Genomic DNA, 25,786 nt, shown 5'->3' with positions numbered 1-25,786 from the left:
TCCCTTACAAATAAAACCATAACTGACACCGTATTTAAAAAAAAAGTGGTTTAGGACTTCTACATGAAGATTACTCTCCCCCGCCCCCCGAAATTTGCCAGTTTTTACCACTGATCACAAGAGCTAGCTGCAAATGTGAAACATGCTCATTTTCTTATTCTTTATGAGAGCCTACCAAAGCTACAACATGGAACTATCACCTGCATTATACTGTAGAACATGTTAAAATTCACTGAAAGAACACAAGGGATTTGAACAAGGCCTTAAAGTCAGCATTTGCAAGCCACATCTCTGGAAGATCTGATGTCAGTCATATGTTTGTCCTGTGAGACTACAGGCCACATTTCCACATTAAAACACACATTCTGCATTGGAATCTGACAATTCTTCTAGGACCTTGAAGACACCCATTTTTTCCTTTTTCATTTTTTCAGAGGTCTTCATTTGATCTAGGATTAAAACAAAACAAAGATCAACAACAGTAGGTGAAGTGTCTGCAACCTTACTATTGCAGACAAAAGTTTTATGTATTTTTGTTTGAATTTGGAAAGCAAGTTGATAAAAAAATATTTTCAAGAACAAACTTTTTGTAGCAAAACCAAACTTTTTGTAGCAAACTGTTGATGAAGGAACAAAATGATTTTCAGTGGTGTACAATAAGAAAAAATTCCAACACTCTGGCTAAATCAGAATGGAGATAAGCCGTTTTAAAATCTGCCTGAACAAGTCTCGTTTTCCCGAGAAGAAAACAGAATACAGCAAACCTATTTAGTGAAGTTACTACGAAAAAAACACAGGAAGTTATGGCTCTGCTAAGCAATATTCTTTTCTAAAGTTCAGAGACCTACACCTTGTGTTCCTAGCACTTGCCCTTCCAGTAAGTATAAAGCTAATGAAAAAAGTATTGTCTTTACATCACATTTAGTAATTATTACAGGGGTGGGAGGTGGCCTTTCAGTTTCTAAAGCATTGAGTGCAGTTAGCTGTAGTAAATATTCAGTACATAATGCTAGACCAGTATCTCTGTATAAATATTTTTTTGACAATTTTAATATACTAATTTTGCTTAGCATAGCCAAGGAAAAAAAGAAACAACCATATCATGCACACTAATAACACAGAATAAATGGCACCTTCTCCAACTTGAAAGGAGAAATGAGCCTGAACCTGCAGAGACAGAGATAGACCATACTATCAGTGCATCAAGAATCATTTTGTATAGTAGCAGTTAACTGAAATAATCAGTTTTGTAAAATGATTTCTTTAGATAATGTAGGAAGAAATTTAAGTATAGCAACAGTTCTCCCAAGGCAAAGTTATTTTACTCAAACTATACATATCACACTTATTTAAGGCTAGCTATCATTTTTACTTCTAAATTCTGTAATGACTGATTTTTTTTTTCCTGTATCTACAATTTGAGACTTATCTCTCCTCAAGATGCTGAAGGAGACAAAGCATACTAAATCTAGTTTAGACACACTGAACAAGAATTTTTTCCTCTCTCAGAAAAGTTAACATTTTAAATTAATATCTTGGCCTGATCAAGCACTAGAATTTGCAGACAACCTCAAAATTATTTTTGTAAAAAATATTTGATCCACTGACAAGCCATGGTAACTCTGAAAAGCTCAATCCCCCCCCCAAATGTTAGACTTTTGAATTATGATAGTATCAAAATAGTTTTTTAAACAAGTTTGCTGAATAAATAAATATTTTCAGAAAAAAAATACTATTTTCATCAATTAAAGCAACCTACAGGGAAAGCTGCTTTGCAGAGCACCTCTTAATCTATGCTTTTTTATTCATGTATGCTCAGAGCAGACTATGCATGAATGTGGTTTTCTGGAATACTAAGTTCTGTTATTCCTTCCTCAGCAAATCCTATTGGAAGTGTCAGCAAAAGGACCAAACAGTCCTTCTTCAGATACACAACACAGCTGTAGGGAAGTGAAGCTATGGCAGCCTTCTACCTATAAAGACTCTCAAAACCATGAATTTACTATTGAACAGAAAAAAAAACCCAGCAGATTAAAACTCTGACTTACCAATAAGATCACTTCTATCCAAGAGTAACTCTAGATCTTTATCACTGATTACTTTTTCTTTAGATCCTTTAACCTCCCTGTTAAGGAAGAAATAATCTCTCAATGCAGATAAAAGTATGTTACAGTTAATATTGCGCAGAAGTCAGTTTTCCCACATAGTGGAATGCCTAGGACATTCTTTGCACTATGAAGATCCACATACCACTTCATAAGACAACAGAGCTCTTGACAGCTGCTTGCAAGCTTTAAGTTACAAACTCATGGCCCAAGAAAACTATGAAATCTGCATACCTCTCATAGTCTCTGGATTTCAGTAACTCTATTAATTCCTGAGGGTCCAGGCAGCTCTTTGACTGTGCTAGACCAGATTTGCCTCCTTTAAACTGATCTGTAGAAAGAAGAAAATTTAAGAAAGTACAGAGACAGGAACAATTCTGTAAAATCAATGCTGGATGCACATATCGAACAAGTTACTCTCGCACATCACAACGAATGATACGTTTTGTTGGTTTACCCCTCAGGTAAACACACCTTATGCTAATAGCCTAACTGGTGAAAAAAATCAGAGGTACATGAAGAGTTTACATGCAGGCCTTTCACCTTCTAGCTGTAGTATGCAGAAGAACTGATTGAAACACCAATTCAACATGCACACACGCACACAAGAGCGGAAAAGCCGTTAGTTCTACTTACAGTAAAAACACTGTAAATAAAGTTAGATGGTGGATGCTGAAGTTTGTTCCCTTTGTACTGTAAGCTGGTTGAAACAAAGTAAGCAGTATTAACTACAAGACAGGAAATACATGAAAGATAGGTGTTTTGCAGAGAGAACATCTCTCAGTTTAAACAGACTAGACAGACATGACAAAATAACACACCTGAAATAGGTTGGTTTCTTGAAGAGACTATGCTAACATCTATCTACACACAAATCTGGATGTCAGCCCAAACATCCCAAAAAATTATACAAGATTACTATTTAACTAAAGATGAGCATGGATGAAGTTACAAGCTCAGTCTTGCACATTTCAAGGAGACAGGCAAGCCTTGCTGTTCTGTGCCAAGTTTTGTCAGTTTTTAATCAACACACATACCCATTTTATTAATGAGTCTTCATCACAGTCACTGCTGTTCTTTCCTATATTTTGGTTTCAGAAGTTCTCCCCACATCTTTCCCCATCTCTTTCCAAAGACTGGCTGTTTCTCTGTGAGCTGCAAATCAGATTCAAGTTCCAGAGGGGTCTGAGCTACAGGATTCTCTCCCCCGTTAACATCTCCTGCTGTGACACCAGGATCCAGGTCCTGTCAAGCATTGTTAGTGATGCAGTCTCTCCCTTTTAGTTTTTGGTTTCACAAACCACATGGCATTGCATTAGGGCTGTACAGGTCTTGGGTTGCAACAACAGTGACACAGAGAAAAATACAGAAGACCCTACAAGGCACTTAACACTTCAAATAGAAATTTATGTCCATCAATTCTTCTTAGTCTGACATCTACTAATTTAACTAAAGTCATGCTGGTCCTCATACAGTTTCCTAGCCAACTTTCTTCAATAAAAAGAAGCACAAGTCGGAAAGAGTAGCCTCATGCTGATGCCAAAAAAGCATTTTGTTTTGCAGCAAATTCCAGTTCTTAAGCTCCAGTACTTGTACTGCACACACCCTACATGGTTAGTTATCACTGAAAGGCCTGACTTAAGCAAGCTTTGTGATAATCCCTTCCTCATTCACTCCCCCAAAGTTCCAACACTTTTTTAGATATTCAAAGTTACAGGACCCATTACATCACCTTTACATTTACATAGTGGATCCAAAGGCTCCTATAGGGGACACCCCTACCTAACCTGCAATTTAGATATGATTCACCAAGATAAATATTCAACTCACTGAAGAACTGAAGGCATGACCCAACTTGATACTTAGCTTCCTTCCAGCACAACTAGTCCCAGTTCCCATTGCTACTCGGAATATATTAATATTGCTATATTGCAGTCATCTACTATTAGAGCACATTCTGCATGATGTGCTCATCTGGCCACTTTGTTTTAACTTCAGGTTGGACCATAATCGAATCATTAAAACCCAAACTTTTTTCTTACTTAAACTGGTCATTAACATGCCTACAAAAAGTCAGACAGTAGCACCAAGACAGCAGTGGCAAACAGATTACAAAGAAAAAGGCTAAATAAAGCTAGGATACAGGAAGCATCTAATGAAGATTAGCTAACGTCATCCAAAACCAGAAGCAAACCACAGCTTAGGCTTTACAGGCAGCACACGGTGCAGTAGACAGAGGTACAGATGTGGCCTTTCTGCCCCTTTATGCCCTCATGAAAATGCCTTTTTTTTCCCCTTACTATACTACGAGAAGTTCTTAAACTCCTTTGAGGTTTAATATAAAGTTAATTATTGTCAGAGGCCCATATCAAGTTACAGAAATTACTGTAGTTTTCAAGTGAGCTTAGTGTTTGGAAAATGCTAGGAGCTACTGTCCAAATATCAGACAGAATAATCTACAGAAGCAAAGCAGGATTTCTATAGCATCCAAACAAGAGAAATTTACCCTCAAAACAGATACTTCAACCCAATCACTTTCTAAAGACATTTGAGTATGACCAGCTGGATAATCAAAAATGTAACAAGAAACACCATTGTTCTGCACAGAAAATCAAAGACTATTGTTCTATTCAGCACTGTTTAATTGTTCAAACAGCACTATTCTACTGTGGTTATAACATACTGTTCTTAAATTCAGAAGGACAGATCCAAACAGGATGCTGAAATTTTGTACAGTGATTTTACAGCTCTAGGATTTGCAATCTCAATCAAGCTTAGTAGGAACCTCCCAGAAATAAGCTTTCTATAGTCTCTACTCATTTTACCAATTTTAATAGGAACATTCCCTCCTCGAGCAAGTTTGCCAGTGCAACTGGAAAAACCTATTGCTAAAATTCATCATGAAACACTGTTGTAGACATCACTGGGTAGACAAATTGCTCGAAATGAAGAATTGTTATAAATGAAACTGCAAGCAGTAAGATTTTTTTAATCTGCTTTTCCATTTATATTCTGGTTCATTTAATTTGATTTTAAAAAGACAATTGACTGAGACTTGTCATCTATCCCCAGCGTTTTCCATGCTAAAAGTCAAAAAACATTTGGGTCAAACGAACTATCATTTTGCTGACAAGCTGCCAACAAGCCCAGAGCTCTACTCTCTTATTGCCTGGTTTTGCCTATATTTCTCCCAGGTAGGCTCACTGTCCCATCATACTACTTTTTCTCCTTACCTACTAGTAGTAAAGGAGTAGTCATAACATGGGGATTCCAGAAATACTAGAAGTGGTTTCCTTTAATTTGCTGCAGAAGTTATCTGCAATGTGTGTAAGAATGTACTTTGAAAAGTAATACTATATAGCCAATTGCTAGAAGGATGAAGCCTTTTTGCATTTAAGAAAAAGTACTAAGCAGTCACAAAACAGAGCTGGAAGAGTACTCTTGAGATTTAAAGAAGCAACACCTGCTTACAGGAAGTCATAAAACAGAGATACTAACTTTTGTGGATAATCAGCTTCTCCAGCTTCCTCTTGGCAGCAGCTCTTTCCACAATCTTCTGGTCAATAGTATTTGCTGTCACAAGACGATAAACAACCACCGGCTTTGTCTGGCCAATTCTGTGACACCTGTCTTGGGCCTGCAAGTCTGACTGGGGGTTCTGAGCAGATAAAGAAACAACTTAGCTGTGCCATTAACCTCTTTTAAGATATGTACCACATACGGCATTTCAATAGCAAGCTCAGAGTCAAAGCAGAAGTAATAAGCAGGGCAGCCATGGTATAATAGAACTCTACATCTTTTTAGGCTTAAACTCATCCATGACTAGCTCAGACTGCTTCTGCACTATGTGCTGCAGTTTTCAACGGAGGGGCATGTTTTGCATCACAAATTTAGCGGAGGGTGTTAGTTGTAGGTTTGTTAAGGAAAGGGATTTAAAAAGTTTTCAGCCATTTCTGAAGCTGCTTTAGCCTCCTGAAGCTGAATAGTCATGCAAACAGCAGAGCTGCCTATTAAAATAGAGTGAAGATGCAGAAGTTCAAGTCATTTCCTTCCATACTTCTCCTCTTCCCAGCCTTCAGCCTCACAGGAGCAGCAGAATCCTAGCTAGCTAAAACACATGTGGCAAGTCACAGGAGGAAATTCAAGGGGCTGGTACTAGCATAGCAGCTGGAAACCAAGAACCTGTAGAAGGCCTGGCTACATTTGAACTTAAATAATAAATAGAAAGAAGAAAACATATCTTCAAGAGTAACAAAAAAACTACTCCTGCTTTTGATGTAACTCAGGGGCAAATGGGCTAGTTTTGGAGACAAACTCTAACATTGTATTCGATAAGCCAGGACTTTTCATAGGCAGCATATTTCATATATAACATGTTTGCATACACTACTTACTATAATCTTCATCTAACTCCTCATTAAAGTCGCAGAAATGGTCTATACCGTAATGGGTTAGTAAATGATTATCAAAAGCAGCAATAGAGAAAGTATTTTATGACTCATATCACTAGGTTAACCGTCTGTCAACATACCCAATCACTATCGTATATGATAACTGTGTCTGCCGCAGTTAAGTTAATGCCCAAGCCTCCAGCTCTTGTGCTCACTAAGAACAGGAAGACTTCAGGGTCAGTATTAAATCGATGCATCTGGAAGAGAATTAATCTATTAAAAAAACAGCAGATGGATCAAACATAACACAGGTGTCTCAAAATAACACATTAGCTGTGTTTAAAAAGATGAACACAGATAAAATACAGCACTTGCTGTCAGACGCCAAACTAAGACACATTCCATGCATTTGGGAAAGGACAAGACCAAGAAGTGAAGCAATTTTCTTACCTGATGATTCCAGTCAATAAGTTGCCTAACACAGAGTGGAGATGACTATAGCGAGATATGGTCCAAATCACATTCACCTCCACATAACCTACCATCCAGTGATGAGCAAGGTGAGCATAGTCCAAGCTGGCTGAGCCTAAACCCATATCTACTTCTTGACAGAAGCAGTAAGCTAAAATACTGATGTCAACTTGACTGTAACTTCCAGCTACCCTGTATACTTCCTCTTCTTACTTCAAACCTAAGAGTAACTTTCTGGCCTCCTACTCAGCATCTAGCCTACTTTCACTGCAAGATGTTTCCAAGTCTCAGCACAGCTCCTACCAGGTCTGCAATACCAGTCAAAACCTGGTCTATTTAGTCTGACCACCCACATGCTGGTTGAAAACTGGAAAAGTATAGTGATTTTCAGGACTTCAATCACAGCAAAGAAAAAGAATCCACCAACCCACTGCCAGGTGGAAGCAGCTACCCAAGCTCTCTAAAAGCCCCATATCCTCTGGTCTATCCTAGACATCAGCATCTGCAGCACCAGCAGCAAATCATGGAACCGAGAAGAGCCTTGCTAAGCTTTGACTGGTGACATCGAAGATTTCTCTCATCCTGCACCCATATGACACTGTGGTAGACATACAATCAACTCCTAAAAATCCCCACAAGCCAGCAGTGCAAAATTTTACCAGCTTAATAAAAAGTCACTATAGCTTGCTGTCATGTTGCTAGTTAGCCTTTCCTCTTTTAAGAATCAGCTTTAACAGCAGCAGCATAAGCGTTTAGGGGTTTGATTTTCCTCAGCCACACTGTGGCACAGAAAAAAAATGGGGCAAAGGGAAGCACAATTTGAGCTAGATGTTCTATCACGTGCCACAGTTTTCTGTATCTTCATAAACACGAGTGCATACTTTGGAGACCAGATGGCAACTTCAGCACATCCCCTAGATACATCCTGCATACCTCCTCCACGTATGCATTGCTTTTTTACATCCCCTCAGAGCTTTTCCAGAACCACCCTGCATGGCTGCTCTTCATGATAAATATATACTTCAGTAGTAAGGCATTCTGTGGTTCTTTGAAATCATTACAAGAACGTAAGAACAAAGGATTATGTTGCAACAAATCCATGTGCAATTTCAGGCTGAAGTTACAGGTGTCCCATTAGGTACAAAAACTTATTTCCTGAAAATCTGCTTTATTTGGCATTAGACTTGCAGTATGCTCCCATAGATGCTGGCATCCCATCCCAAGTGCTAGAAAACAGTATGTGAAGGGGTAAAACTGGGATTGGCATCTGCCACAATCTAGGTATGTTATATACTTCACATCTGGGCAACAGAGTACGTGAGCACCCATCATTGTAGGCATACCTCAAAATATTAGTTAGTAACACATTTCATTGCTTCAGTATCTCTGAGCTGCAGACATCAAATCAGCAGCAAGATGTCAGTTTTCAACATAGATGTCTTTTGCCTATTAAAGGCTAAATGCTGTGCAAAATCACATCCCAGTGTTACAGGAACAAGCAGAATTTGCTAACAGGCTCAAAGAGCATGTACATCTACTTACATTTTCTTCTCTCTCCGAGTAGGACATAGAGCCATCCAATCGACTAAACTTGAAGTCTCTCAGATAGCAGTAATCCATCAAAATGTCAAGCATCATAGTCATTTGTGAGAACAGTAAGACCTACAAAACCAGGAAGATTACTTAGTACCATTTCCTGATCATAAGGAGACAACTATGCCCCCACCCCATCCCCGAATCATTATCTTTACCTTATGTCCCCTCTTTTTCAGTTCTGGAAGCATCCGGTCCAAGAGTAGAAACTTGCCTGAATTCTTTACTAAATCTTCATCAACCTTAGAACACGGGAGAGGGGATCGTATGTTAGGAGGGAACGATGCCAAAAATTTCCCTGATTCAGGAGCACCAACAAAAGATGTCTGAAAGCTTCTCACAGAAACAAGCTTGCACCATCATTTTAACTAAAGATCCAAGATTGGAAGCAACACTAATTTTAGCAAACTACATTGAATCAGTTAAATCATGATGAAACTAAATCAAACCCTACCATTTCATATGCCCAAATAATTTTTTTTTAAAAATAATTTGTTTTCATCCCATTTCTGGAAGGAGAACCCGTGACAATTTAATTTTTCCACATGGAAAAGCACTCTTTTTTTCTTTCCCAGCTTGTAATTAATGCACAAGGCTTCCACCTACTGGATATAAGGAAATACCGCTAAACAAGTTTCTACACATCAGCCAAGTGTCAGAAGTTGACAGAACAAAGTTTTCACGCTGCTACCTTAAACAACTCTTTTCCTCAAAAGAGTTTATTAGATCTAATTCTTGCTATGGATTAAGAGCAAGGATATGGAAACGTTCCCAGGTCTAAGCCATACAGCAGCCACCTCATTAATTCCTAAATCATTTTCCTGAGCAGGTACTAGGCTCCTGCAAATGGTGTCAACTGTCAAACAGTCTGCATTTTCTACACATTAACTAATTTCCCCTCAACATCCAGCCTGGGCTATCTGCTTTTTATGCACTGACTTTACATTGATAAACATCCCACAGCTTGCTCCTGAGCGCAGCTGCATCTGTTATCACTCGCTGGACAGGAAACACGACTACACATGCCCACAAACCTACATTTAGAATGTGCAAGCAACTTCCAGTTGTTCAAGATTCTTTCAATTCAAATTTCTTCACGCTTTCCTATATTGCCAATTGCTTTGCGTAGATTAAACTACCAGCTGGCCTTTGTGATATAACTGGAATTTTCTCCCATTTGAGAAGAAAGGATGCTGTATTCTCTGAGCAGATGACTCTGTTGTACTTGGTTCAATACCTCACACTTAGAAGTTACCACCGCACCTCCTGCAGCATGTACAATTTATGTCATGAACAGTTCACCAAGGTCAGCATTTTTTGTTTTGAAAATTAACCTTTGTGAGGAGAGCTTGAGGCAGATCCTAAAACACCTTGAGTCAATAGAACTGTTTAAATTCAGCAACTTTGCTCCCAGCAGATAAGTGTTGCCATAATGAAGAACACTACAGCATCACTATGCAAAGGCTAAACAGGCACAGAGGCTGAACTAGTCTCTGCAACTGCTGCTGCAGGAAGCTTCAAATAATGATTCAGTACACTGCTGGAATTCAATGTGGAGGCATATGCCAAATACATTGAAAAGATTATTCTTTACTGCCATCAGCTCACAGCCTATTGCTTTTTAATGCCTGGAATAATTTTTCTCGTAATCCTTTTAAAATATGTACCTTGAATTGTTTTGTAGCAGGGTCCAACGGATATTCAATAAGATAAGGGTGATTACAACATTTCCTCAGTAACATCATAATATTCTGCAGTTTAAGGTTCACCTCTGAATCCACGGGAATGCTCACTTCTACCACTGGCCTTGAAAACATATGTCATCTTATTAGTACAGAAAGTGTCACCTTAGTATACTATAGATACTGAAGAGGGAAAAAAACCCCAAACAAACAAAACCACAACAAAAATCAAGCAACAGATTCACATGCTGTGTTAAATGTCCTCAAAATCCCTGATGGTTAGTAAAGCTATTACCAGACAAAACTTCTTTTAGTGCCACACTTGGCAGTAAAGGCACAAGGGTTTGCAATTATGAGTTTAAAATACAGGACAGTCAGTAGTAATCAGAAGCAGAAAAAACAACTTGCGTAAATCACGCAGCAGAAAAGGGAACAGAAGCAATCCCTCTCTAGAACAAATGGTCAGATCTCCTGTGGAACAACATAGAAGCTATTCCAAAATGAGCTCTCTGCCTATCCCATTTTGACCACACATACACATTGCAGGATTCACAACACAGTAATTTAGCTCTTACACACGTAAGTACCATCTCCAACATAAGGGATCCATGCACACCATAAAACTAATATAAACATATTTAAGTGTCTGTTCTTGCAAAGTACACTGGACTACAATAAAGACCTAGCAAAATAAATACATTCCAATCCTGAATATTAACCTACTTTTCCTTACACCCAAGGGAATTTCAACCAATTTAGAGTCATCAATAGACTTTGCCAAACCCAGGCATGAACGTGATTCCTCAGCTCCCTCAGTCCTGAACTTTAACTCTTATCTTCATCACCAGAAAGTGACCAATACTCATCACTAAACCAGCAATAACCATGCTGGCTGTCTAGGTTCCAGGCCTCAGTCTAAGCCTACATATTTTACAAAATTTAGCAAGGAAACTACTCCTCCCTTTTATCCAGTCTTACCCCAAACTTTGCTTCAAGTACTCCTGTGTAATTCTGCAAAAACATAGGAATTAACTGTAGTTAGCACCCCAGCATTATCCCTTGTCCTGTCTTTGAGCCAAAGAGATATACCTATGAACATAATTGGATATTGGAGACAAAATGTTTACCTGAACCTTGCAAAGGCTGCAAAACCTAGCAATAAACCAAGCTCTTCACTCTTTGTCCTTATTGCTAGCTGTAGCCAGGACCTAGGCTATTACAATGAAATTTCAACTACCAAATAACTAAGATGAAGCAATTCTTCCCTGGCTAGCACCCAACACTATCTTAGACCTTGAGGCTTTGGTGAAACCACAGTTCTTTACTACCAAAATGTTTTAACAGCCCAGAGGAATTACATTTGACACTAGGATATTTTAGCTTTTTACGGATTACTAATAGCATTATTGTCACAGGACCTACCTAAGACTGTGACTAATGAAAACAGGGACTCAATAAGCAATTTTATTGCTAGATCCTGCAAAGGCCACAGGTCTAGGAGTAAATGTCTTGTAGTTAACTATAACTCTAATGAGTCAGTAAGTGATGGTACAACCTAATCATTGCTATCATGGCACAGCGAATATTAGGTAAAAGCAAAGAAACAAATCATAAACCTACAAGGATAGCAAATTATAAAATGCCATGCTTCTCGATGAATTTGAATAAGCAAAGCTCTGGAAGCAAGTTAGGAGGGATATATTCAGTATAATTTTTTTTTAAAAAAAGTCTTTTAGGGCAGGCACCTCTCTTTTTCTACTTCCTCTTGCATTTTGCTGATCAATTTTTCCAAGTCATCAGGTGAACCATTATGTTCTTCACAATAATCAACCACTTTTCGACTACGTCGTTTTGGTCGGCCTGTAGGACTCAACTCAACTACTTCTTCCTGTGGGAAATGATAATGTTGCCATCAACAGCAGACAGCTTCAGATTCAAAGGCCTATGCTGACCCAAGCATTCTCAATGCTGAGAAGAAGTCTCAGTGACATACATCACTCAATACATACTTAAGACTCTGCAGTCGTAAGTTTTGCGAAGTAGAAAACGCAGCCCAAATTGTAACGGTATATAATTGCAGATTTTGAAAGCTTCTGCTTGATTTTTAAAGGCTACATTAGTACCTTACTGATTTTACAGCAGAAACTGTGAACTCTATGAAAAGAGTCTTCTTTCTCCCCCATGCTACAAGTCATCCAGAACTTATTTACACTCTTATTGTATTACTTCTGTGCCCACTGAGGCATCACAGTAACTGCCATTTAAATAGATAACAGAAGGACCAGACTAAAAATTTCAGCAAAAAGTAGGTTTAGTTACAATGTTAATGAAACAGCATCAGTGTGGTTTTGCCTACAAAGCATTAATAGCAAGTGCAGTTCCAACATCCATATCAGTAGATACCTCATTGTTCCCAAGTAGTTTCCTAATGGTGCGATTTACAATAGCAGTATAGAAAGTTTCTTGCTTCTTTGCCAGCGGTGCATATACCACAACTTCTCGTTTAGGAGGAACCTCAAGAGCAACATCGGATTTCAGTCTTCTCAGCAAGAAAGGTGTCAGAATCTGAAATGTTGAGCAGATGTGTTACAACTACTCAAAGCTCTCAACATGGCTAGTTTAAAAAACAGACACACACAAGCAGGTCTACTGACACAATGCTATTTTGACAAATTTAAAGCAAGGGAGTTAATTTGCATAGTTCCATATTTCATTTTTTAATATGGATGCCTACTCCAAAACTTTTACACCCTGGTAATACATGTGTTCCAACAACACTTCCATTGACATTTGAAAAATTTTGAAGTGCTTAATAAGGGTGCAGTAGTAACTACATTACAAACCTTTCAAATAATTTTCATTAACTCAAAGTAATTTTATTACAAAACAGCTCATTTTGATTGTTATATTTCTTAAATAAAGTTATTACAGGAAAGCTCCAAACCTTTAACCAAAATAAATAATAAATTATCATTAACAGTTATATCTAGAAGATACAATTTATAACTCTCACCATCAGTTTACGATGGCAAAATGATAGTTCTGTAAGCATTTACTTCCATACCCTCCTTAAAATTAAGTTTTGAGCGTTAGCTTGGTTTTGAAGACAGACACATTATACAGCTAGTTTGTCAAAAGGTACTCTGTTCAACACATAAGTTACATAAATTCCCTCAACGTTATCTTTCAAAAAAATAAATACATGAAATAAATCTTTTGGCAAACAGAAGCAAGCAACTATAATTAAGTCTGACTAAACTCAGTTCCGTTCTAAGAATAAAAATGAGCCATTATCAAAAGAGGTATACTGCTCCTTTCACCATTTGTAAGTGTTGCAAAGACTGAAAAAAAAAAATCCGCAAATCTAAGGAAGCCCAGGAGCGCCACAATAAAAGCCTCAGGCCCAGAATTCAGCTCCGTAAACAAGATTTTGACACATTTCATAGCAATGGTCAATGTTAGAAATAAAACGTGAAAAAAAATCAACACAAAGAATAAGTGAAAACCTGATGCAGCATATGCAAGATGTTTTGCTCCCTTTCTTTAGCAATAATATCTTCGGCAGTTTCTGTAATGCTGGTAATATCAAACCAGGATTCAAAGCTATAAAAACAAAGCAAAAGAAAAAAAAAGAGGAATAGCTTGCTATTATTCTTCTTCATTATTTAAGTATACTATTCTTCTCTCATTCCTGCGATTTAAGAAAAACGAAGCACTAATACTCATCATGAACAGAGGGTGAACAGGAAGTACTTCTGAAATATACATGTCAATTCAGATGCTTTAGGTTTTAAATGATTGGTAAAAATACTTTTATTACTTGAAATATTCACTACTGATCTTTTTCCAAAATTAGTCTCAAGACTGTTTTGGCAACTTTCTTCCACCTAACCCCCTACTAGTTCAGAAAAGAACCCGCTGTCTCCCACGTCTGCCAACCTCGCGCAGCTTTCTCAAGCACCTTAGAGAATTTCAAGCAGCAGCAGGCACTTATGATTAGACAAACATCTCTTCCCCACAAATGCTCATGTCTTAGCTCAGAGTTGAGCTTCCACTATCCATAGTGACCATTACTTCCTTACTTTCTGAAACAACTAAGTGTGAAAGCAAGATACATTTCAAAGACTTTACTACCAAATTACAACCATACTATAAAATAGCTCTTCACATGCTGATGCAAGTTTAATTATTAAGTCACAATAACACCCGAACAGAACAAAGGGGAATAGTTTTCACCTTCAGGCGGCAACCTACCTTTTCAAATCATCAAACACATCAGGCAACAGGAAGTTAAGCAATGACCAAAGCTCTGCCAAGTTGTTTTGCAGGGGAGTACCAGTCAACAGGAGTTTATTGTCCGCATTAAATCGTTTCAATTCTCTGATAAGGCGGCAGTTCATATTTTTAATCCTGTGACCTTCATCTACTATCAGGTATTTCCAGAAGCAGTGCTACAAAAAGAAAGGATACTTCAGTAAATCTTAGCTTTAGTCTGTCAAAAGATGTGCCACATGAGATAAGCAACACTAATGGACGAGGGGATCGAGTTTGCAGATGACACCAAGTTGGACAGGAGCGTTGATCTGCTTGAGAGTCGGACGGCTCTGCAGACAGATCTAGAGACGCTAGATCAACGGGCTGAGGCCAACTGTATGAGGTTCAGCAAGGCCAAGTGCTGGATCTTGCACTTGGGTCACAACAACCACATACAGCGCTACAGGCTAAGGGATGAGTGGCTGGAAAGCTGTCAGGCAGAAAAGGACCTGGGGATGTTGGTCAACAGCTGGCTGAACGTGAGCCGGCAGTGCCCAGGTGGCCAAGAAGGCCAACAGCATCCTGGCCTGTATCAGAAATAGCGTGACCAGCAGGAGTAGGGAGGTGATCGTGCCCCTGTACTGGGCACTGGTGAGGCCGCATCTCAAGTACTGTGTCCAGTTTTGGACCCCTCACTGCAAGAAGGGTGCTGAGGTGCTGGAGCGTGTCCAGAGAAGGGCAACGAAGCTGGTGAAGGGTCTGGAACACAGGTATTACAAGGAGCGGCTGAGGGAACCGGGGTTGTTTAGTCCGGAGAAGAAGCAGCTGAGGAGAGACCTTATTTCTCTCTATAACTACCTGAAAGGAGGTTGTAGCAAGGTGGGTGTCGGCCTCTTCTCCCAAGTAAGAAGCAATAGGACAAGATGAAATGGCCCCAGGTTACGCCAGGGGAGGTTTAGATTTGATATTAGGAAAAATTCTTCACTGAAAGGGCTGTTAAGCATTGGAACAGGCTGTCCATGGAAGTGGTTGAATCACCATCCCTGGAGGTATTTAAAAGACTTGTAGATCTGACACTTAGGGACATGGTTTAGCAGTGCTACATTAATGGTTGGACTTGATAACCTTAAAGGTCTTTTCCAATCTAACCAATTCTATGATTCTAATAAGACTGTCTGATACTGCCAGTTTTATTTACTGTTGTTTCTCACTTTGCCAGACTAGAAAGCTGAGTCTGAACAGTTAATGCCATATATCTGCTTGATGGTGATTGCATTTAGAAAGCTTAGGTGATTACAATAAAACTTCTACAAGAAACTCACCTCGCTGAAACAACCATTCTGATATTAACTATGATATTTATACACCAAGTATAGCTTTTATTCCAAGTCTCCCTCACCATCACCTACAGAGAGCTAATGAAAAGAGCAGGTATGCTGTAACTATCTGCTTACTTCACTTTTTGGATAGTGTTCTCTTTGAAGAACTTCTTAAGGATAAAATTCCAGAGCCACTGCTACCGAGGAAACAGAAGTGAATGCAAATATAAATGCTACAATATGACATTCATACAGGCAGCATGCAGGTTTTTTTTACTGTATTCAAAAACATTGCTATTAGCGATGAGGCATTCCACCCATCCTAGGACTTTCAGGAGAATTTGGATACCTGCAGGGCATTTCTGTCTCGCATTGCTATTTCAAAGGAGGTAATGACCACAGGATGGATTTGCAGTGATCCTTGTCGCCCATGAATTTTACGAACCAGTTTACGACGTTCCTGCTGAGCTCCATGATAGAGCATTAGTGGAATCTGAAAAAAAAAAAAAAAAGTTTAGAAGTCAGCAGGGAAGACAGTAGAAATAATTAGCTCTGTTACAAGAAGGCTGTAAACACATAGCAAGTCACAGCACAGTGTGTAGTAACCACCTGAACAACTACAATTAAACTGATGTTCTATACATAGAAAGTTTCAAGACAAAGAATTAGAATAAGAATTAAATAATTTGTTCTTTTAAACCTAAGGAAGAAAAAAAAAAATCTTCTTTTCTTTTACCTCTGGAGTAAATCTCTTGAATTCAGACATCCAATTTGGAAGAGTAGACAAAGGACCACACACTAAGAATGGACCAGGGACTCCTCGCTCCACCATCAGTGCTATTGTTGCAATACACTGGATTGTCTTCCCCAGCCCCATTTCATCAGCTAAAATGCCATTGATACCATTTTCCCAAAGCATCTGCAATCAGCAAAAAAGAAATGTAAATGCAAAACAGGCAACACACCTTAAGAACAACAGGCATCTTTAGGAATGCAACACCTGTAGAAACTCTCTACTGGGCACATTTTATATTATAGATGTGTAAGATTTCTCCATGATGAAAATAAATACAAGCACCTTGTAAACCCCAGACGTTCATATGTAGGTGCATGTGCTCCTAGCTAACTAACTCCTGACTAGGAGGCAAAAGCCAGAACAGTATCAAAGGAAAGGATGTAAATTATTATTTTACCAAAAAGCACTTCAGCTGCAAGTACAGCCCACACTACCCAAATTTTTACTCATCGCAGCTCCAACAAATTCCCTTAGCTCCCCCCTCTAAAAGACCAAGTTATTGTGCTGATGTTTCTCTATCAGTTCAAGTAGCTTCTACAGGCACAGCTACTTCACCATAGGAAAAAGGTGCAATCCTGACCAACACAGCCAGCTGCTTCAGCAAGTCCTTTGTGCAGACACTGCCTATTTGACAACTGACAGAGCAATCTCTCACAGAACAGCAAGACAGACATAGAAGTATTCTTTAGCTACTCTATCTACTATTCATAAAGATTCATAAAGAAGGTTATTATAACCGAGAGCCCCCTGCCAGAACAGGTCTGCCTTCCCCACATGCTTCCCAGTGACAGAACAGAGTGAGTGAGTTTAGTGGCACTCACTTGTGAGATCAGCCTAAGCCTGTTAAAACAAGATACATATGCTTGTGGGGAAGAAAGAGAAAGAAGAAGCCCAAAGGAACTATGAGATCAGTAGCAGAACGAAAATTAGTTCTGTCTGGCTCTGATAATTAAAAGCAAAGTTGTTCTAGTTTGGCTTGCAAGCAAAAACAGGTAGAAGTTAAATATGTACGTGTGCAACTTTGATGGCAAGTTTCTTTAGTTTTTGATTTGAAAGGCTAAAGACAATTTTTTGAAATGCTGTGTTCATACTACTAGTTAGATTCCAAGATGCAGAAAACAGAAAACTCAGCTGTGTCAGGCCTGCAAGGTAGTGGGTCTTTAAACACCTGTGGGCTAGGTATTCAAGCACTTGAGAGAGAAAAATAAGACAACTGTCCCTTAGTGATATGCATAGCCCTTCTGCTTTCACAAAGTATTTGTAAGGAGAGGCTGAAGAGACAGTTGAGTTGAACAAGAAAATAAACGGAGAAAGGGAAGATGGAGAACACTAACCAGAAAGTCTAAAGAAACGGTCACAAACACCCTCCCCACACTGAAACACTGTATCTGCTGCCTGACAACTTTTTCATAACACCAGATTCTTCTATCATGAAAAATCATAAAGAACTGTCTCTCTCCATCTTCCCTGTACAAACTATGATCACAGACTTCTAGTGTCTCTTCCCCTCCATTTCTGTTTCCAATCAGCAACACATTGAATTTCACCAACAATCACTCCATACCCTTAGCCACTCCATGCCTTCCACTTGGTACCACCTCATCACACCTCCCGTAAAAATCTTTGGCTGCTGAAAAGGCACTGGTTGTCCATTAAATTTTCGTACTGGATCAAGGAATTGCTTGGCGCTGTGTCGTACAGCTTGACAGAGTCTATCCTTAATGACACTATTTGAGTCTCCATTTTTCTGCAGGTCTCCTGGACACAGGTTGTTGGAGGAGCTTTCATCCTATAGAAGGAAGTTTAAGGAACACATGACAAGCGGATTGCACATCAAAGCCCAGCTAGGACATACTTTTGCCCAATTTACACCAATCTGTCAACACGCAAAATCTCAATGCCTTATATGCATTCTTTACTCCTTTAGAATTGAAGAGCAGCAACAGCTACTGAAGCAACTGGGCTTATCATTTTCTACCCATAAAAATAATCAGACTTAAACCCATCCACACAGCAGCTGGTATTTAGCGCAGCCATTTCCCTTCTGTAAATGGATTCTACAGAATGTTGGAAAGAAATTCATACTGTGCATGCAGCTTTTAAACTACAGCACAAGCAGAACAGACCACACTTGTACCTCTGTGCCTGACTGCTTAAAAATTACTATGCCTTAAGGTCTTATACACCTATTTCCTTTCTTTTTGAAACTACAGGCATTCTAGAAAGTTTAAAAACATTCAAATTCAGTGTTTTAAAAAATAAGTTTTCACCTCAGATTTAAGTGCATTCACTTGCACCACTTTTTTAAACTTCTAATTCAGGACTTCAGTAGCTAGCAGAGAGATGTTTATTTACAGGAAAAGTTTAAAGATATGCTATGAAGTGTAAAAAGCCCTCCCTCCCTCTCTCCCTTTGGGCTTAACACACTTTAACTGCAGTAACATGTGCCAACATACCTGATTTTCCACTTTACTTTTTTTTGCCACTGATAGTATTTCCTGGAAGCAAAGAAAAAACTATGCTTACATGCTTTTCAACCTTAAAGGCTACTACAATTTGTATTTCATGACATCTTTCAATCAAAGAATCTGGATATACTTTGGAAAGCTTTCTAATACAACATCATTAATCATACAAGTGACTCTAAATAAGGTCACACATCAGAGAACAGAGTCCAATTACAAAGGGTAACAGAAGATTCAACTGGCCATGTAGTCTCTTCACAGCTTGCCTCCCCAAAGACTTTAAAAAAAAAAAAGCATCTGAATTCTACAGGTCTGACAACACCGCTTGTTACATAGATCTTTGCTGGAAGAAAGCCACACGTTACAGACAGACTGCTCTTGGTTCTTGGTGGATAATCTCTGATGGCAATGTATGAGAATGTATAGCTCTAAAATACAGATGTCACACAGTGATTGCCTCACCAGTTAAAAATCCAGACAAGCCTCTTTATAGTTACAGCCTACCTCTTTGGACATAATTTCCGAGATGTTGTATGTCCCATCTTCTCTCCCTCTCTTCTTTTTTGCACCTATAAAATAACATTTGAGTTTATACCACACATCAAACATTAGAGAAAATAAAAACACCAGTACTGACAAAAGGCAAAGCCTAATACATTACCAGATTTCTCCTCTTTGCCATCAAGTGGATTTTGACCCTAGAAAATAAACATAGGAAGAGGTTTACTATCTCATGCAACCCTAACTATCATGACACAGATAAAGAGATATAATCAGCCTCAAATCATTCCCTTTGGAAGCTTCTTGAAACACTTTTACTGTTAAGCAGTTTTTAAAAATAGACTGGAAAAAAGTTCCTGGCCGAATAAACAATCATTGCTAAAACAAAACCAAACTCCTCAAGACAAATTAAAACCATTTTCTTCAGTATAAATTAGTCAGAAACACCTCCTTAAGATTAATGTCATGGTACACAATTTTTAAGCACTCTTTAAGAGTCTTATTATGGTTAAAATAAATATGGTATACTAAATAGATCCTGCAAGTTGAACACTGGTTAATGTAACTTACTTAGTTTACCTACCTTGATCAAAATTGACACTGTAATTTGTCAGACTTTTTCAGAAAGGTGCATAAAATAGCTAGTTGATCTTACCTTGGCAGATTTTAACATCATCTCTCTCTTTTTTTCTAACTTCTCTTTCCTCCTCTGTTCCTAAGAAAAACAAAACCCACACACATTTCTTACCTTTCAGCAACACCCACAAGAGAGCTATCCATTACAGAAGTGATAACAGGCATAAAATACATTGGTAATGTAGAATTCTGTGTACTCTACAGACTTTGTTTTTGCAATCTTACTAAAAGCCTCTTCTCTGACATAGTTTACAATGATAAAGCAAAGCTTAGACAAGAAAGTGCAACTGCTCTGAATTGCTTGTCAGTGAATACTCTAAACATTTAAATACAATAATTTAGAAAGACTCCAACAAAAATATTCCCAATTGCAAACTCCTTCAGATCACACCTATTGCAGCAAGTTTTCCACGGATGCAACTCACTCCCCTTGAAGTTCTACATATCGCCACTAGTGTTCACTGCAAAACAGAAAGCAATGTAGTAGCCTATAATGCCTTTAAGGAAGAAGTGCTTTCATGTCTTGAACAATTTAAGATTTTCATTCCATCTACTATTTCTATGTGCTGAAAGCAAAAGGACCCCAGAAAAAGAGATAAGACACCTTGGCATTTATCAGATGGAGCAAGACTTAGTACTGAAACATGCATTCTTATCAATGCAGTAACCATGAATTCAAGCTGACAGTTAAACTAGAAAAGCATTTTAGAAAGAGGGTTCCTGCAGTCTGTCAGTGTCACTCTGAGAACACTGTTTCCCTGATTATTTTCCTAAGATTCTCCCTCTCTCTCAAGTGCAAACTCTTACAAAGACATTACTGCAATCTTAACAGCATTTTTACTTCAACTCAAACAGCTCGATGGCAAAAAAAAACCAAAACAGATGGCAGCCCATTTTAAGAATCCCCATTGCAAATAAGAATACACCTACCTCCAGCTGCTGCTGTTCCATTTTGGTTAGCAAGAATTTGGAATAGATGTTGCTTTTTTCAAGCAAATGTTGAAGCCTCTTATAGCGCATTTCACTTGACTCCCTGTCCCAAGAAGTGCGAGCCTGGCCAACACAAAGAGATGTCAAATATTTATAGATGCTTCAGAGTTAGTACTTTTAATATAATGAAAGGTTCTTCTACAGGATATACAACTGTCTCACGCATACACAAACTTTCCCCTCCAGTCATTATACACCTATGATTCACAAACATATGGACTCACGTGTACCCCTGAAGTGCTGTAAGATGCAAGCGAGTGCAACTCGGTTACTTTCATATGTAAATAGAGCTCTGCAACACACATGCCTCCAGTGCAGCAGCACCAGGTGTTCAAGGCCTCAGAAGTGTCTCAATTCCAATGTACAGATTTAGAGCAAAATGAATTTAAGTTTACTTGCACCCTGCAAAATTTGGGAGAAAAAAATCATCCCTACCTGGCAAAATTCAGCAGTTTCCCACGTATTAGTTGGCACTCCTCCATGTGCCATTCACAAACGTGCAGTTTTTCATTATGAACAATGTTGTCAGACAGCTACAAAACCATCATGCCTAATTTACAGAGGTCACGTCAATTCCCAGTGTGAAAACAGTAACTTGTTTTGCTTAGAAAATCCATATGTGCTTCTAAAAGTAACTTCCATTGAATTAGTCAAGGCTGTGCAGTAAGTTTGCAAACTACTCTTTAAAACTCAGATCAAGACTCCTCCAAAAAGTGAAAAAGCATGCACACCTCTGCACTCATCTAACACTGCCTGTTAGACTGAAATATCAGACAGGTGAAAAGGTATGAATTAGCATCTCCAAGAGAAACCTCAGAAAGCAAGATGCAGATCTTTACAAGATGCTTATCTACGCCATTGCCTTCAGCAGAAACACTGGGGGAAGGGCACTCTAAGACAGAAAGGCAAGGGAATCTTCTGAAACTAAATAGACTAACAGGCAGGGAAAAAGTACATTAGCTGAACCATGGGACAAACTGTGTGACACAGAAAAGGGGGAGCATGTTTTCCTCCCCCAGAAATCACACTCTTATTTTCCACAAACAGTACTTCATGTCATTCTTATCAGGTAGCTACCACCGTATTTTTATGAGAGGAAGATCTATCTCCACGAGTTCTTTGGGGGAAGAGACTGCCTTCTCATGATTCTCCATACAGTTTTTATTTGCTTCTGCTCTCCCCAATCCAGGGTTCTTCCTTCCGACGAAAACTACGTGAGCTCAGAAAGGTCAACCCTTGATGGCAATGCCAAGAAAGAATATAATTAAAACTAAACGACTTCATTCAACAAATTGCTATTGCTCACTTTTTATTGGAGTGAACACAGCATCCTTCCATTAATTGGTCAATCTAAAGGACTGTTCTCTCTATCAACTGTGGAAATTTCAAGGGGAAAAAAAAAAAACAAACTTGAAGATGATGATCAGCATTGAACTCTTACGATTTCCCCACTCTGTCCTTTGACTCAGTCTTTGAACTTCAACAAAGTGGGGGGTTTTCCCGCTTTTTAACTGAGGTCAAAAACTTGCTACTTTTTAATCACTCTACATTCTTATATTTGCATAGTGGTATTTTGCCATCAGCCCACAGAAAAGACAAGGTGACTCTGCTGTTGAACTGCTGTACAAATCACCCGGCAGGGGGTTTGCCAAAGTGACAAACATAACAAACCCAGAAGCTTCAAGAACATCAACTGCCCCCAAGATGCCATTAAGGCTGGGTTTAACGACAGGAGTAATTTCGCTTGGCATGACTGGCCCCAAACTGCACAGAGAAAGCATGACAGAAGCACACAGGACAATGCAGTGATACCCTTGCTTGAGGTAAGCTCTCTGGATTCTCAAGAAATGGAGAGAACACATAAAACCCCAGCCCTGTCACATTACAGCATTGTTACAGAAGTGGCTGGTTGTGAAAGAAACTAAATTCTAAGTCCTTTTCTTAATACTTCATGTGCAATGAGATATTTTGCTCTACAAGGGTTTCCTCCTCATGCTCCCAAAGCATTGCCTCCAAATTTTTAGTTCCAAGTCTGACCAAGGAATACATGAAGAGAAGTTCAGACAGGCTCTATCATGACTTATTGTTTGCAAGAAGATTACGAGACTTCTGGGAGAATAAAGTATTTTCTAACTACAGTATCACAAAATGCTGTAGCCTAAAAACATACCTTTAAAAATCACAACTTTTCTTAGTGAAAAGGGAAGGAGTAACTAACATTACTTCTGGGCCTCAGAAATTTTATTTTTCATGCCCTTAGAATAATGCTTCAGTTTTTAAGACATCAGTCTTCTGGGGGCTGAATACAAAGCTACGCAATTAACACAAAAGGGGAAAATGAGAGCACTCTGAAAAACAGGGAAAAACCCAAACACTGATTTCTCAAGTATTTTGAGTAACAGCATTAGTTCTTTACAATACAACTCACAAAAACGCATTTAAGAGAAGAGTTCTTTCAAGCTTGTATTTCTTTATGCCTGAATACCTCATGTAGCATTCCAATACCTTGAAAATTGCATTGGCAAAGGTCTAAAAGCACCATGTTTCCATGTCCTCTCTCCAAAAGAGATTGGTTAATATCAGCCAATGCTTAATAGCAACATTTGAAAACAAGCACAGCAAGAGAGAAGGGAAATGTACTAATGACTGCGTCACTTGTGTCAGGGATCTACCATTTCCTTGAAGCAGTCTATATTTCCTGCAACATAAGCAAGCAGAAGGACTCTAACCAACCATCAGCTCCCAGGAGGATGAGATGTACACTTTTGGCAGCAATGCCAGCAGCTCAGCCAGCTCCGGCTCCCCTCAACTTAGGGGTGTCCGCACAACTGCGTGCGGGGAAGAACAGGAGAGCAACTGGCATAAACTCGACCCTTTGTGGGCAGGCCTTTTAAGGGAGGTTACTTCCTTCCTTGATACAGTTGCTGCCTAAACTACACCTGCGACCAAAAGAAATGCATAACCGGACTTATTTCTGGAAAGTATAAATGGTATTTATAGAAGTGTCCTGCAGAGCTCTCATCAGGTCGTTTGTTTGGTGAGTTTTTTTAACAAAATAAGGATCAAAAAGAGCAAAAAGAAGCAAAAAAATCTTGCCTTTAATATTTCAGATAGAAATTCAGAAGAATGTGAACTTACTACCTTTCTGACATCAGCTTACTTTAAAGGTGCGGTATCTTATGACAGAAGTAAAAATTAATTAAAATAGTAAGTATGATTTTTAGTTTCGAAACGACAGAAGTAAAGAGGTAATCTTCTCATGGCAAACTTAAATGCGTGTAACATGCAGTAGGCTTCTTGCTGGCTGCGCAAGTCCACCGTTAGCCTTCAAAAATAAGTAAAAAAAACCCTCCCGCGGACGATCAAAGGTCGTGAACCACAGCCACCGCCCGCACTTTTAACAGCCTCTCACGTTTGTTTGTTTTGAAATCAAAGGCGCTGCGCGACACCCGGCCCCGGCCCACAAGCCACGACCGCGCGACTAACGGCGCCGGGGCACGGGGCTCCGAGCCGGCCAGGCTCGCCCGGGGGACCCCCCACCTCGCGGGGCAGGCCCCCCTCGCCGCCCCCTCACCCTCTCCAGCATCTGCCGCTCCTTCTCCAGCCCCGCAGCCTCCAGCTGCTCCTCCTCCTTCAGCATGGCCGGCGTGATCACCGCCGCCTCCGCCCGCTCCCCCATCTCCGCTCCCAGCGGTTCTGCAATGAGAGCGCCGTTAAACGCGGGGGCCCCCGCTCCCGCCGCCCCTCCCCCCCCCCGCGCTCCCGCCGCCCCCCCCCCCCCCGCGCTCCCGCCGCCGCCCCCCCCCCCCCCCGCGCTCCCGCCGCCCCCCCCCCCCCCCCCCCCGCGCTCCCGCCGCCCCCGCTCTCCCGCCGCCCCTGCCCTGGGCTCTCACCGCCGCTGCTCGCCGTGTTCTGGGCCGGCATTGCCACGCGCCGGGGCCGCCGGGCGCGAGGCGGCGCGATGCGGTACGGCCACCACCGTGCAGCGCGCCCCGCCGTACTCCCGCGCTCACTGCGCGCCACCTGCCCGCCTCGCGAGACCAAAAACCGCGCGCTGCTGAAGCTGCGCGAGCGGCGCCGGCGCTCTCGCGAGGTCTCTCGCTCCGCCCCCTCCCGGCCCCGCCCGGGAGTCATGTTGGCTGCTGGCAGGGTCACGCGGACATTGCGGCGTCGTTCCGGTCGCTGCCTGCTGCGCTGCCGTTACCTCGGGCAGCCCCTCGGGGCCGCCGCTGCCTCGTGTCGGGCCTTGGTGCTGCAGCGCTCGTGGGCCGTCCTGTCCGAGTGAGCCCTGGGCCTGCGGGGCCTCAGCCGCAGTGACGCCCGCCGATTCCGTTAACCCATTGTTCCGGCCCGGTGGGGTAGAGCCCGCAGCAGGCGGTACCGTCAGCAGCCGCCGGCCAGGCACAGCGCAATGAAACGGCCTGTGGGTCACCGTCCTGCTTCCCCCTGCCAGCAGGAGCGGCGCCGGTACGCGTCTCTGGATCTCCACCGAGACATGGCGAGAGCTGGTTGTCTCCGTTCGTGCAAGGACCCAAACACTTGGGATGGGTGCCACGAGAGGGCAGGGCAACGCTTAAAACCAA

General features: G+C 40.5%; 1 protein-coding gene across 1 annotated transcript; it reads right to left on the bottom strand.

The window, feature by feature from the left end:
* Nucleotides 1-4: 4 nt before the first annotated feature.
* On the bottom strand, nt 5-25,127 carry HELLS (helicase, lymphoid specific). The gene is made up of 22 exons (XM_086467449.1): nt 25,097-25,127; nt 24,778-24,899; nt 21,144-21,266; nt 20,233-20,292; nt 19,738-19,774; nt 19,581-19,645; nt 19,068-19,109; nt 18,176-18,400; nt 16,552-16,734; nt 16,165-16,308; nt 14,497-14,693; nt 13,749-13,845; nt 12,646-12,807; nt 11,988-12,130; nt 10,228-10,366; nt 8,719-8,802; nt 8,510-8,629; nt 6,637-6,753; nt 5,604-5,763; nt 2,340-2,436; nt 2,049-2,125; nt 5-449 (listed from the first exon to the last, which is right to left on the bottom strand). Exons 1-22 carry the CDS (start codon nt 25,125-25,127, stop codon nt 352-354), a joined length of 2,523 nt encoding a protein of 840 aa, XP_086323575.1. The 3' UTR covers nt 5-351.
* Nucleotides 25,128-25,786: the final 659 nt, after the last annotated feature.

This window comes from Leptosomus discolor, chromosome 6 (assembly GCF_034619465.1).
Source record: "Leptosomus discolor isolate bLepDis1 chromosome 6, bLepDis1.hap2, whole genome shotgun sequence".
Taxonomy (NCBI): Eukaryota; Metazoa; Chordata; class Aves; order Leptosomiformes; family Leptosomidae; genus Leptosomus; species Leptosomus discolor.
Note: the sequence above shows the minus strand (reverse complement) of the source record. Positions and strands in the feature narration are given on the sequence as shown.

Excerpts from the sequence above, each read along its gene's own strand:
- HELLS (XM_086467449.1), bottom strand. The coding sequence starts at position 25,127 with ATGCCGGCCCAGAACACGGCGAGCAGCGGCG. Across the intron at positions 8,803-10,227 it reads CTGCTACAAAACAATTCAAG|GTTGATGAAGATTTAGTAAA; the intron begins GTACATATTTTA and ends CCGTGTTCTAAG. Across the intron at positions 8,630-8,718 it reads TGAAAAAGAGGGGACATAAG|GTCTTACTGTTCTCACAAAT; the intron begins GTAAAGATAATG and ends CTGGTTTTGTAG.